The 14,996-nt window shown below is 37.9% G+C and overlaps 2 protein-coding genes across 2 annotated transcripts in view; both read right to left on the reverse strand.

Moving 5' to 3' along the window:
• Window positions 1-1,210: 1,210 nt before the first annotated feature.
• Window positions 1,211-2,904, reverse strand: LOC136267627 (uncharacterized). Its single transcript, XM_066062786.1, has 8 exons — window positions 2,765-2,904; window positions 2,603-2,709; window positions 2,383-2,546; window positions 2,241-2,324; window positions 1,941-2,162; window positions 1,714-1,882; window positions 1,472-1,651; window positions 1,211-1,323 (listed from the first exon to the last, which is right to left on the reverse strand). Exons 1-8 carry the CDS (start codon window positions 2,902-2,904, stop codon window positions 1,211-1,213), a joined length of 1,179 nt encoding a protein of 392 aa, XP_065918858.1.
• LOC136267628 (3'-5' exoribonuclease HELZ2-like) overlaps window positions 2,504-14,996 on the reverse strand; it is a 55,900-nt gene continuing 43,407 nt past the window's right edge. Inside the window, exons 16-18 of the mRNA XM_066062787.1 lie at window positions 2,925-3,004; window positions 2,603-2,874; window positions 2,504-2,546 (exon numbers count right to left, since the gene is read on the reverse strand). The gene's annotated coding sequence lies outside the window, so the exon portion shown is untranslated. The remainder of the gene's footprint in view (window positions 2,547-2,602; window positions 2,875-2,924; window positions 3,005-14,996) is intronic.

The following is a 14,996-nucleotide window of genomic DNA, read 5'->3' on the forward strand; positions in this document are numbered from 1 at the left end:
TTGTTGCTAACCATGATTTAACCATGATTTAATTGCCTGCCATGACAATAGACACCATTGTGGATGGCACCTTCATAATATGTATTAATGCAGGTATACGTGTAAGGAATAGAGATTAAAAGTCCTTTGGTATATCTTCAGGTGCATGCATGCATGCAATTACCTAGTAAAAATTCTTGCAAGACTTTTCAAAAAAAACATCCATGGTCTTACAAGTACTTGTAAGACCATGGATGATTTTGGGACACATACATTCAAAAGCTTAATTTGCAAGAAAAGCCACAACATGGAAGCAAGAATTCACAATTCGTAATAAGATTTTACATGAATAGCAATTCAGCAAGATTTACACAGCAACATTATTTAAGGCTAAAGTTAATATATTAATTGTCTTCACTACTTTCTTTGCTTGAATCTGCATCAATAAACAGTTTAAATGAGGAGTGGTAGTTGGTCTTGTGCATAGACAACCTCCCTTGTTTCACTGCTCTCTATTTCTTTGATCCCTAATTGAAGATTCTTAATTCATCCTTGTATGTACTTGGTTGTTCACTATTATTGTGACTGGTGAACCTGCACATACCACATTACAAGAAAGTGGCTCTAAGCTTATTGTTTTCATCTGAACATTACAATCGACATTTCCCATTAAAAAAAGTAGGGAAGCCATTGCATGGCACTACCATGCATGAATCGACACCTTATGTACGCTGTCAGCAAAGATAAATGGGACACAAAGGAGGACACAGGTAAGTTCATGAAGATTGCATTACACGTATATACTGCATTTTCAATTATGGGATGCTTTATGCAATGCAGTTATTAGCATCATGACCACTTGTTAAATACAATATCTAGCTTTGGTTATGTTGTGACAATGTAGTGACCATATAAATCACAATCAATGCCTTTTAGTGGAGATGATGAATCTGCTGTGGTACAGTTTATACATGAGTGCATGCAATATTTGAACATTTTAAAATTCCCTCTTAGACATTTTCCGGTTGAATCTTTGTGTGCGCATATGTATAGTATAGCCTTGATATTAACAATGAATTTTTGATAATGTGATTTCCGTAAAAATGTCATTAAAATATGCAACTGAAATATAAACAGCATAACACCATACTAAAAGAAAACATACAACCGTATATAGTAACAAAAAGTACAACACCATACTAAGAGCCTTACATGTTATACCCATAAAGACTTAATTGTTGTTCCTTGTAAGAAAATCCTTAACTTCCTCTTTGCATCCTCTTTCTTCATAGTGCTTCAACAGTTTTTCCCAGGTCTCATTATATTTAAGAAGCTCAGCATTTCCTAGAGTTACCAATAAACACATCATGATAACTACACTGCATAAGAATAAGTGCTAACTGTTGCATTTATTAATAATACAAGTTACAGACTCAAACACTGTAATATTCACACCCTTCGAATACTGGCATACTTCTGTTGATATACTCACCAACAATGACCAGTCCATATTTGGCACGTGTGATCCCTACACAGATTTGGTGACGGTCAGTGAGAGAGCCCAAATGCTCTCCGATCCATGTTCTGTCTGGCTGAACAGCTGCTCTATTCTTAAGTTTTGTGCGAGGAATTGACCGCACAGTAGAGAGGATTACAAATTCAAATTCACACCCTATTGAGCATAGTGATAGTCAATAATTAATAACCAAAATAATACAATAGTTCAGTGATTACCTTGGCTTTCAGTGATAGTTAATACACTGTCAACATTTAAGTTCTTCTCTTTTACAATTTCCTCCATCAGTTTCTTTTGAGCTTTGTAAGGAGTCAAGACAGCAATGCGTAGTGGATTATTTATGTTGTTCTGTGTAATCTTCTTTCTCAATGCCACAATAATCTCAGCCTGAAAGTCACCACATTACATGCCATGCATCACAATGGTATTTAGACAATTCACTCACAGTCTTATCTGCCTCAATTCTGTTTCTCTTTGACTCGCGATAGACTTTGTGGTCAATGCTACCATCTTCCTCCTTACCTTCCACATCACAAAATGCAATAGGACAATTTGGTCCATTGGGCCAAAATCCTTCTAATGAACAAAACTGTTGAGATACAGATTGGTCTGTTATGAGCTGTCCATCATAGAATTGTTCTGAAGGAAACTTACAAATTGCATCGTGCTGAAATGAAATATAACAATGACATTGCATGAAATAGTGCTTATCTACCATTCTGTATTGGATTTTCAACAAACATACTGAATCTTTATTGCTCTGTGCATAACGTTCAAACAAAGAGCATCCTAACCCTCTCTCTTTAGCATGCTTGTAATTAATCACTGGCTGTAAAAGCAAAATTAATCATATTATCAGTAACACGGTGTAGGGATGTCTCATTTACTTGCAGTTGCTGGTGATCTCCAATGAGGGTCACATGATCTGCTAGTTGTATGGGGATCATAGCCTCAGGCTCTGTAATCATGGCAGCCTCATCAATAATTAGATGTGTGGGTTTAATGTTATCAACCACACGAGCACTACCAGCCTCACTGCAGGTACAAAACACTGTTTGGAGGGAAAGAAATATAATGACAGTCAGTGGATTATGATGTTCTGTTTACCAATCTGGTAGCCTCCTTTGTGTATAACTGTTGTTTCAGCCTCTTTGATAAGTGCACGCAACTGCTTTTTTTCACGTGAAGATGGAAGTTTATTCTCCTCTTCATAACTATAGACAAAGTCAACATACAATACATACAAATAATTTTGTGGTTTATAGCAACTTTTCAAATCTTGCTTCCATTTCCTTTATTTGTTCAGAAAGTTGACACTCGCTGCTACGTATCTTCTTATGCAAGGCATATCGTTCATGAGCTTTTTTATACTCTGGTTCCTGAATGCAGTGTAATGGTATAATACTCATTGTAACTACCATCAATCTACCTTGTTGCTGTTCAATTCAGTCTCAATCTTTTTACTGTATATTCAATGATGTTCGATGTTTGGATGCTTCGAAAACATGTCTGGATGTTAAGAAATGTTTGTAAGAAAAATGGTTACTGTATTGAACACATCTTGCATGCATGTGCTCCTATACCTACAGTTGATATAGATAATAAGTTACCCCATGCACTGCAACCTTACACAGCACAATTTACCTAGATTTTTAATTAGTTGTATAAGGAATTCAGAAGACAGGAGAGTGGAATTAGTTGGTTAAGACATCAGCATCAATCTCTCACCATTTTAACATATTGAAGTTTCACATGAAAAGAATACTTGTCAAGGAATTAATATACTAAGACTGCTTTCATCTCTGAGCTCATGCTATTACGTATGATCAAAGTAGCCCATAACCACCACATTTACTTCATTATATGCAGCACAAAATGCTAGCACACCTCCAGTTTATATATAACTGACATTAATTTGCCTAATAGCTAATTATGTATACGCACTAGTAATAGCATGGGTAGCAGTGAAATTTGGGATAAATACCACGAGTGTTGCATTGAAATTTCCATTTTCAGTGCAACAAGAGTGGTATTTATCCCAAATTTCACTGCTATACCCATGCTTTTCCCAGTTAATACCATACTTGCTGCATATACGCATGCTGTGCATTAGTATTGCTATGTACACTATTTGTCACTATGTACTAAACACGTGTCAGGCGCTACATTGTTAACATAAATTCTAACCAATGAAATTGAAATTACAACTTTTTCACTGATACCAGTGAAATACGGGATAAATTTCACTGCTACTATTGAGATTTTTGTATGGGCAGAGAAACAGGTATGGTATTAATATTACTATGCGCATGAGTTTGCTATCTTCACATTAAATTAGTGTGATGTGTCATTAGCCTCCAGCCTTTCAATTGTAGTCAGGCATACAAGCAAACCAAAATTTGCATTACACTATTTAAAAAAAATACACAATATTTTTGATTTTGTGTGAGACCTTTCCTTATTTTAAATGCTAAATTAGATGTTAGACACACTATAAAATCTTCATGAAGGTACTTTTGCCATGCACTGTAAAACATGAGGTGTGTCCTGCACACCAGGGAAAACTGTGCTATTTACAGTGTATGTAAAATAGTTCTATGATGATTCTTAATAGCAGCTACAGACATTTGAAGTAGGGATGGGAATTATTTATGGTGATCATGATTATTTTATTGGCTATTGTGCGCTTTTGGTTGACTAGTGATAACCGAGATAGGCAATTATTGTGTAATAATTGTGATAGTCCCAAAAATATTTGCAAATTTTTGATGTAGTTTTATCATTTAATTAACGTGTTTTTCATTACAAGAGTCAAGTGAACAATAATCATGATAACCATGATATTTGTTATGACCATAATATTGTATAGCAAAATGTCAATATCACCCATCATTAATTTGGAGTACCATTTTCTTTTGATTATAGAAATGAGTATAGGAAAAACTAAGAAAAGGAAGGATATGAACAACTTAATATTTAAATGGTGGGAAGTGATCCTTTTTACAGAGCAGAAAACCATGCAAGACTTTATTTTTTAGCAATTTAGTAGAGTCCAATATATTTGACTCACATGCATGTACAGGAAAAAACGGATGTAAAAAATTTGACTGTCCAGCATATCGCTAGGCATGCATACACACATTAACTTTCAGCCTTGGAACTCTCCAGTAGGTATACACATGCTGTCACGGCCCATTGGGAATCAAATCAAATCATTATTAATGATGAAATGAAGCCATTCAATAGGGTGTATCACATGAGCAATTGTGCACATGATACCTGGTAGAAACTGTAGAAATCTGATTGTGAAAATGATGTAGTTAGCATGCTGATTGGTGTGGAAACACCCTGGGGCAGTGTGCACTCAGCATATTCAAGCAGTGCTCACCCCTGGGGTGCAATTACCACTTACCATGTATTTATGTGTATACAAAATAGACATGACTGTATAATGTTTTCCTAGCTATACACACCACCCTTTCACTGCACCTAGCTCTATTGCCTACTTTTTCCTAGTTCTAACCACAATAACATTTTCCACAAAGCCACAAAGTGTACGTAACAAAACCAAACAAACAACACTCATGCAAATACCTACCACATAACTTTGCACAATTGCCATAAAATATACATAACAGCACAAAACATAAATAACATTCATACAGATATCTATACAAAAGTGCTTTGGGGAAAGGGCAACTGAGGAAAATGTTGGAGTATGCACTGGCACATATATACTTAATGCATGGTTTTGGGTGGTAGGGAGGGAAAGTTTTTCTGTCCGCGAACATGCCATGCACTATGGCATGATCTCGCTATCTCAAACCTGTCAAGCCAGTAGTTTATTACAATGAATCATTATGATGTCATTACATCTCATGTATTCTACAAGATTGGATTCAAGTTTTACCTGAAAAATGCATTGATTTCAGTTTGTGGTGCTAGCACTGGGCTACTTTGCTAGTATACAATGCCTCTCTAATGGACATGACAGTCATCTCATGGATTCTGCGTTACTGAATTAAATTACTTTACTTGAAAGGCTAGTTTATCACTAAAGGATGCTGGCTTCATTTAGTATGGTATAATACGTAGGTTTGCCCTGTATCCATTCTACGCCCACATCAAGGCATGTTAACTTCAATTTATTGTGTTGCAATAAATTACATTTATCGTAGTATACACGTGTCAGGTTATTAGTATATATTTAGGCCGCATAAACTTAATTATTAGTTTCTCATCCCCACCCACATTGCCATTTTTCTTACCTTATCAAGGATTTTTTGCACCACTGGTGGCTGAGTGCAGCCATCCAGCACCTTTAAAACTTGATACCTTGTTAGAGCAGTCTTGCTGGAACAAGCAATTTTGGAAATAAATGATAGAATAAGAATTAATAGTAATAATTTTGGAATAATTGAGGTATAATCAAGCAATTTTAATTTGCTCATTTTAATTATCTTGAAGACACTTATTAAACATAAAACCAGAATGGAAGATTGAGATCCTCTAATAGAGCAGTCACTTACCATAATAAAAGTAATAAAATGTATCTAGTGCATATCATACAGTACAGTAGTATACTGAATTTTGGGCTTTCTTACCCTTCAAGATCATCCAAAAAAACCTCAGTTTTCCTTCAAAACAGCTTGGCAGTATTGGTTAATGTTATGGTGCATATTTTAAAATGCGTGGGCATGGCAATTACAAAACCTGCTTTTACTAAAGTATGGATAAATGATTTCAGCAACTATGTTGTGGTAGCAATACAACTGTTTGTTTTTACTGCAGAATATGCATAATTGCTGTGGTTTGTATCACCTCAGAGATGGGGATCTATTTAGACAAAAACAAGCGGGATCTACAGAATTTAGATTCTTGTAAGTAGACAATAAAATTGAGCATTTCATCTTGCTGTGGTTGTTATTGTTATTATTATCTACTTTACCAGTTAGGCACTGGAGGGTGTACACAGAAGGCAGAGCCTGTTCGAGGTGTTCAAGTTGGATTAAAGGTTATGGAATATTTTAAAATGCATGGGGTCCATCAATGTTTTGCAATAACACACCACCAAAAAACTTGACTAACAAATCACTGAATCCTTATGCACCTATCAATGTTAAGCCCCACTTTGCCACTCCCCCCAGTATTGGAAGGGTGGGGATATAGTGAGGATTTTACTAATCTGGTAGTAAGTCAAAATTAATTCTCCAACCTGGGGATAAATTGCTAGGTCAAATTCTCACGCCTATGACATGGGACTTCACAGGGAGTTTTGGTGCTACATAAATAGAACTTTTCACCACTTGTTCTAATTCCCCACTCTTGGGCACATTTTCAACTTCAAATCCTTCCCTAAAGCCTGACATTTCCCATATGGGGGAGTGGGGCTTAACATTGATAGATGCATTATAATTTCAATACAAGTGACTAAGAAAACTACAATATCTGGAAGCAATTTTATAAGTTACTACATTTTATTAAATGCTTTGTAGTTTCTTCGAGTCTATCTCCATCAATGGATATCACAGTGCCCAAAAATGCCAATAGAGCTCACAGATGTTGCTGCATTTGGCAGCATAAGATCATGGTATAGTGGCAGCTGGACTACAGGTTGGTGTACCTCAGTGTGTGAAATAACTTTTCAGACATGTCCTGTCGTACTGTCAGGGCATTGTGAAACTTGAGTGGGCATCAAGCAATTTGACAGGGCATTTTAACTTTTATTGTTTCTCTTTTCCTGTGTTTCTACCACTTGTATGTTGTTTCAAACATTGGGGCCACCAATGTACTGTAGAGCTGATTATTTATCAACCACTCACTGATACTGATAGTGCAGCATTTTAAAGGGTAGCTACTGGCCACATGAAAGGGCTTCTATGGAATCAATTGGGAAAGGAGTCATAAGGACTTCAGTCAAGGCATTCTACTGCCGATATAGCTATATGGCCAAACTTTGCTTATGCTACCATGGCTTAGAATATATAGTGGCTCCATCCCTAATTTGAATAGATGCACTGATGTCTTCTTAAAAACTGGTTGCACAGGTGATCATGAATACCACAAGTAAAAGCTGCCAATTGCAATCGGGTTATAAATACATTTTACTACCACAGTACAGGTGACTGATACAAGTAGGCTGGCACAACATAGTAAACTGTTAACCTCAGAGGTTAACTTGGGCATGCCTTTGTGGTCAGTACAAACCAAAAGATAAGCATGGGGCTATTACGCTCCAAAAATTGAGCATTATGCTTTTGAGCAGTACTCAAAAAATCACCTATTATGCTTTTGAGAATTGCCCATTATTCCCAAAATTATGCCACCATAGTTGGCTAATAATGCCAGTTTACTGCTGTATCTGGCAATTTTCATTGATGTTTAAGCTTCAAAATTAATAGTCTTGAATTCTTTAGTTGGTTGCTGTATTAGAGTATTTTATTTCAGTTTTATTAGAGTAAATAATATCTAATCCAAAACAGCCAAGCTGTAAAAAAAGAGTGCGGCCCTGAGAAAGGCTATGGTGAAAAAAGAACCAAGCGGCACCAAATTCACCTGAATTGTTGTTATTAAAATTTTTACCATTAACCTACCATCACAGCCATTTCTTGGCCGCCACCTTGGATTTCACATCTTTTTGCTGTGATGGTAGGTTAATGGTAAAAATTTTAATAACAACAATTCAGGTGAATTTGGTGCCGCTTGGTCTTGGCACAAAATTCACCTGAATTGTCGTTATTAAAATTTTTACCATTAACCTACCATCACAGCCATTTCTTGGCCGCCACCTTGGATTTCACATCTTTTTTCACCATAGCCTTTCTCAGGGCCGCACTCTTTTTTTACAGCTTGGCTGTTTTAGATTAGATTTCACTTCTTTTTGTATTTGTATACCAAATCGCCGCATCCCTACCAAAAGAACATAACTTAATTACATGTCAATACCATCATGTCTCCATCCTGGCCCAATGCTAACACTATAAACTTTGAAAGGACAGTATTTCCGGTCAAATTCAATTATGGCCTGACACCTGATATAATTGACTGGAAATTTTTTGGTGTCCAGACATTATTTCGCACACTGGTACCTGTATTGCTAAACTGTTCCAGCTGCCTCAGACTACACTATAGTTACACAAAAACAATAAATATGAAGGACTTCATGTTCACTTTAAATTTTTCATTCTGCCATCATCTGAACTCATTGGGCTCTGAGTGTGTTCAGTAATCAGAATAATAGAGGCTCATTTATTTATATACAGAGCCCTGTTCAATTACTCTAATAAAACACACACTTGAGGCAAAATACTTTAATAGAACAGTCTCACCTCCACAGTTTGGATAACTGAAAATTCAGATCAAGACACATGGTAGTGTGTCATGCGGCCCAAGAAGCCGGCGCGCAACACCCATGAGTATATTGACAGGAAGAAAGAAAACACAATTTGCGCACTTCCGTAGCTCTGTGTTGCCTCCATGAAATGAGATGATTTTTGCTGTGGACATTCCCTCCAACTTCAGTACTCCACATTCCAAATTTGAGTGAAATCGCTTCAGGCGTTCCCGAGATATGCGACTTCACAAATTGGCTTAGTTTCTTCATTTTTTTCTTATTTTTCTTCCTCTTTTCGCACACTTACAAAAACTGCTATAAAACGCGAACGCTTTATCCGATTGCCTTGTAATTTGGTGCACAGAAGGGGAGTATAAAGATGCATCTCGGTACCTACTTTGGCTGGAATACCATAAACAGGCAAAGAGTTATGAGCGATTATTCACAAAAATAACACCAATGTGTTGTCATGCCTACAGGGTAAACCGCGTATGGGAAGAAGCTGAAAATCGGTGGGTGAATAGGTTAACTATTGAACCACAAACCTTTTGTGGTTTGAAAGAAATCGAGTTAAAAACCAGGAAGATACAACAAAAAAACCAACAGTGTGTAACAATTATGCAATCGACATTAGCTAATAAAAAATGACTACTTGCCATGCCTACCAGATAAACCGTTTAGGGTAATGCTTTGAAAATCACTGTACAGATGGAGTAATCATCTTAGAAAGGTTCATCAATGGTGTAGAAGAATCAGACTTAAAGCCACGGAGTTATAACACGAAATCCAACTTGGTGTAGCAAGTGTGAGATCAAGATACTCTAATAGAGCAGTCATCCTAATAGAGCAGTCACTCTGAAGAGAATTCAAGAGATCAGTTAGAAACAAGTAACCTGTATAGAGATCAGTTACAAACAAATCACCCTGTAAAGAGTTCAGCTACAAACAATTCACCCTGTAGAGAGATCAGCTAGAAGAAGTTACCTTGTAGAGAGTTCAGCTACAAAGAAACCATCATGTAGAGAATTCAGCCGCAAACAAATCACCTGTAGAGAGTTCAGCTACAATCAAATCTCCCTGTAGAAAGATCAGCTAGAAGAAATCACCTTGTAGAGAGTTCAGCTTCAAAGAAACAATCATGTGAGAGTTCAGCTACAAACAAATTGCCCTGTAGAGAGATCAGCTAGAAGAAGTTACCTTTTAGCGAGTTAAGCTACAAAGAAACCATCATGTAGAGAGTTCAGCTACAAACAAATCACCCTGTAGAAAGATCAGCTATAGTAGAAATCACCTTGTAGAGAGTTCAGCTACAAAGAAACCATCATGTAGAGAGTTCAGCTGGAAACAAATCACCTGTAGAGAGTTCAGCTACAAACAAATCTCCCTGTAGAGAGATCAGCTAGAAGAAGTCACCTTGTAGGGAGTTCAGTTACAAAGAAACCGCCATGTAGAGAGTTCAGCTACAAACTAGTGACCTTGTAGAGACATCAGCTGGAAGAAGTTACCTTGTAGAGAGAGTTCAGCTACAAACAATTCACCCTGTTCAGAGACCAGTTAGAAGAAGTTTTCTTGTAGAGAGTTCAGTTACAAACAAATCACCCTGTAGAGAGATCAGCTAGAAGAAGTCACCTTGTAGGGAGTTCAGTTACAAAGAAACCACCATGTAGAGAATTCAGCTACAAACTAGTGACCCTGTAGATACATCAGCTGGAAGAAGTTACCTTGTAGAGAGTTCAGCTACAAAGAAACCATTCTGTAAAGAGCTCAGCTGCAAACAAATCACCTATACAGAATTCAGCTACAAACAAATCACCCTGTAGAGAGATCAGCTAGAAGAAGTTACCTTGTAGATAGTTCAGCTACAAACAATTCACCCTGTACAGAGCTCAGTTAGAAGAGGTTTCCTTGTAGAGAGTTCAGCTACAAAGAAATCACCCTATAGAGAGATCACACAGGAATAACGCACCTTGATTGCGGACAACGTACCAAGGGGATTAGACACCGCATAGTGGGAGCAGACGGTTGAGATGCGGTTATCCGCGTAGGCGTACGCGGACTACTGTTAGTACCCCGTTTGGGACCACTTGTACGCGGATGTACGCGTCTCACCCGCGAAGAAATCCGTACGGTGCCATCAATAAACCGCCTAGTTCTCCGTAAGCACCTATCCGGTGTCCGCCAATGAGCCTAAAGGGTCACGCAGGATCCTACGCGCGGGCCGCTGTGTCCGATAATGAATTCAGTTTTTGTCACGTGAGAGCATAATTTAAAATGCATAAATTCCACAATAAAAATAAAAATGTCTTGTTCATTCTTTTACACAACATTCTTAGCTCCATGCACTCCAACGTTCCAGTTTTGTCAATAACAAAAGTAAGATGATGCAGCTACACACTACACATGTACCTTGAATAACTGTTCGAAGCAAAGCAAGTTCAACCTGAAGAAAAACATACATTACAGTGTATCACAAACTGCACATTACTATACACTAACCTAGCACATGCCAAAGTACCAGATGTGAACACTACTTGTGTGAATAGTTCTTTGTTGCAAACACGACAACACCTGGAAAAAGCCTATACATAATGGAAAGAAAATAGTTACACACTATCAGCACGTACCATAGTCACGTGTCCATCAGCTACCACTGTTTACAAGTTGACTTTGACGTTAGCAGAAAGTGGAATATCCATTAGAAGTTTCTGGGTAAGGTAAAGAGTTTGTTTTGTGGTTGATGTCTGCCATCACGTGCCAGAGGGGTCATCATACTGCTACGATCAGCTTGCAACAATCTGGCTTCCAAAGACTGGCTTAATGCCATAGGATTCTGTTAACAGTCTCTGGTGTTCAGTTATTGAGTACTTGACAGCTTATTGCAAGTAGTGGCAAGGAAATTCCATTGAGATGCTAATGCTGTAAAATATCTTGTAGGAAATCCTAAAAGATAAAGGCAAAATCATTTGATAGCACTGAACTACTGTTGGAAAGCTGGCTAGACAACTGGTACACAGAGAAACACATTAAATTATATCAAGCTACACTAAAACAAGTCTTACCATGAATTTGAATAGTAGGTAACTAAAATCCTTACGACAGCCAAACAGCCCATGGTACGATTGCATCCCAGCAACATAGCAGATATTGGGCTGAAATCATCCACTAAGGGCACGGTGCAATAAACTGCGACTACACTACAAAACAGCCATGGCTTACCAACCAAAACACAACTATACTTACCAAAGAGTACATACCATCACACAGCTTAGTGTTCTAACAGAAGAAAGCAGACTAGGACGGTAGTTCTCTCTACCTGGAATGTCTGTTATAATACATAAAACAGTTATTAAAAACAATACGTATTTCACCGTATCGATTGGCGAAAACAATCTGAGGTGTTTGACACGATGGTATCCTTCACATCTAGATCTGCTCAGTCAAGCGCCATTACGTCTCAGCTGCCAAGCATCCGAAAACCCCCCAAATTCCATGAAAGTATCGTCGCAATCATTGGTATTGAGTAGCGCCAATGTTGTGCCATGTTTAACCCTAGTTTTCTTCAACAATCCGGCTGCGTTAGACTGCTTAGCGTCAGTATCCAATCACTTCCGTCAAAAAGAAACCGCACGTGATTTTGATGATCAAAGATGGTTTGTTGTGCGCACGCCTCCACCAGTTAAAAGGTGCGCATCTGTTAAAATAATTCCAGAACAATCTTTAGACCTCGTGTGGTACCTATCATTCTGCTACTGTATTGTGTTCAAGTATTGGACGATAAACGGAAGAAACAACCGTCTCTTCGTTACCGACGTACTGAGCTAGCGGCTAACATGTAGCTATCCTCAGAGTGACTGACACATCCGACGAGATATCCTGTTAGATAGTATACTCTCCGTACCCTCACTAGAACAAAAAAATGGTGAGCCGACCTGTATTTAAGTCTTTGGTGAACTCAAGAGGTGTAAACCTAACCCACATCGTAATTCCATATATTTATCTGTAAAGCAATGAAGAAAATAGGCCACTTCAAAAACGTTCTATGTTTGATAATATACAAATTAACTTTGTACTCATGGTTTTTAGCTTTCAAGATATCTCATTTTATGTTATTACAATGCTCACAGTTTTATAAACTGCAAGCTTTAGCTCTGTACTCATGATTTTCAGCCATCAAGATGTCCCATCTTTTGTTGGCAAGTCCTGTCAAGATGTCCCATCTTTAGGCAGGTAAAATCAGTGAGCACGTAGCTGTTTATCAATATCAGTGTTATTACGGTGTTTTCAGTTTCAAAGCTGTACAAGCTTTGGCTGTGTACTCATGATTTTCAGCCATCAAGATGTCCCATCTTTTGTTGGCAAGTCCTGTCAAGATGTCCCATCTTTAGTCAGGAAAAATCAGTGGGTACATAGCTGTTTATCAATATCAGTGTTATTACGGTGTTCGCAGTTTCAAAGCCGTACAAGCTTTAGCTCTGTACTCATGATTTTCAGCCATCAAGATGTCCCATCTTTTGTTGGCAAGTCCTGTCAAGATGTCCCATCTTTAGGCAGGAAAAATCAGTGAGCACGTAGCTGTTTATCAATATCAGTGTTATTACGGTGTTTTCAGTTTCAAAGCCGTACAAGCTTTGGCTGTGTACTCATGATTTTCAGCCATCAAGATGTCCCATCTTTTGTTGGCAAGTCTTGTCAAGATGTCCCATCTTTAGGCAGGAAAAATCAGTGAGCACGTAGCTGTTTATCAATATCAGTGTTATTACGGTGTTTTCAGTTTCAAAGCTGTACAAGCTTTGGCTGTGTACTCATGATTTTCAGCCATCAAGATGTCCCATCTTTTGTTGGCAAGTATTGTCAAGATGTCCCATCTTTAGGCAGGTAAAATCAGTGGGTACATAGCTGTTTATCAATATCAGTGTTATTACGGTGTTCGCAGTTTCAAAGCCGTACAAGCTTTAGCTCTGTACTCATGATTTTCAGCCATCAAGATGTCCCATCTTTTGTTGGCAAGTCTTGTCAAGATGTCCCATCTTTAGGCAGGAAAAATCAGTGGGTACGTAGCTGTTTATCGATGTCAATGTTATTACAATGTTCGCAGTTGCAAAACGGTACAAGCTATAGCTCTGTACTCATGATTTCAGCCATCAAGATGTCCCATCTTTTGTTGGAAAGTCCTGTCAAGATGTCCCATCTTTAGTCAGGAAAAATCAGTGAGCACGTAGCTGTTTATCAATATGTTATTACGGTGTTCGCAGTTTCAAAGCCGTACAAGCTTTAGCTCTGTACTCATGATTTTCAGCCATCAAGATGTCCCATCTTTTGTTGGCAAGTCCTGTCAAGATGTCCCATCTTTAGGCAGGAAAAATCAGTGGGTACGTAACTGTTTATCAATATCAATGTTATTACGATGTTCGCAGTTGCAAAACGGTACAAGCTTTAGCTCTGTACTCATGATTTTCAGCCATCAAGATGTCCCATCTTTTGTTGGCATGTCCTGTCAAGATGTCCCATCTTTAGACAGGAAAAATCAGTGGGTACGCAGCTCACTGTTTGCAGCTTTGAAAACATGAAAGTTTTCAGAAATCTCAGCTATCAAGATTTCTCATAACTATTTTGTTGGTGTTTCCTGCCATATTCCTGGTGTGTGGGTGTGCGTCTGTGTGTGTGTGTAAGTACTTAGTTGATTTACCAAACTGGATTAACATAAGTGTGTATGAGATAGGGTGATTGATCTTTACTACCCTAAACCGGAGGAGCTCATGGTTCGCCGTGTGTCATAGCTCTACGACATTGCCTGCAGAACCAAACGGGGCACTGAAAATATCATCGTCCATATGGAGTCCTTTGACACTTTTAAGTGGGTATGCATAATGTTCGTAGCATTTGTTTATTAGTTACGAAAGCCAAACAAGTGTTGAGTAGGGTTCTGGGAACCATAATCTATGGTTCCCAGAGTCCTTTTAAAATAATTAAATTCAATAATTTTTAGCATCACAGTTGAATGGTTTGAACAATTTTGGAGACCATAAGATGTTTGATGTAGCATGACCAGCCTCCTCTGCAAGATGTTAATTATATATCCACTGATATTGAAAATGAACAATTTCCTTTTTACTGTGCATTAATCAGATCAAATGCTTATAAGTATTCTTTAATGTTGTGACTATGTAG

This window comes from Dysidea avara, chromosome 9 (genome assembly GCF_963678975.1).
Source record: "Dysidea avara chromosome 9, odDysAvar1.4, whole genome shotgun sequence".
Taxonomy (NCBI): Eukaryota; Metazoa; Porifera; class Demospongiae; order Dictyoceratida; family Dysideidae; genus Dysidea; species Dysidea avara.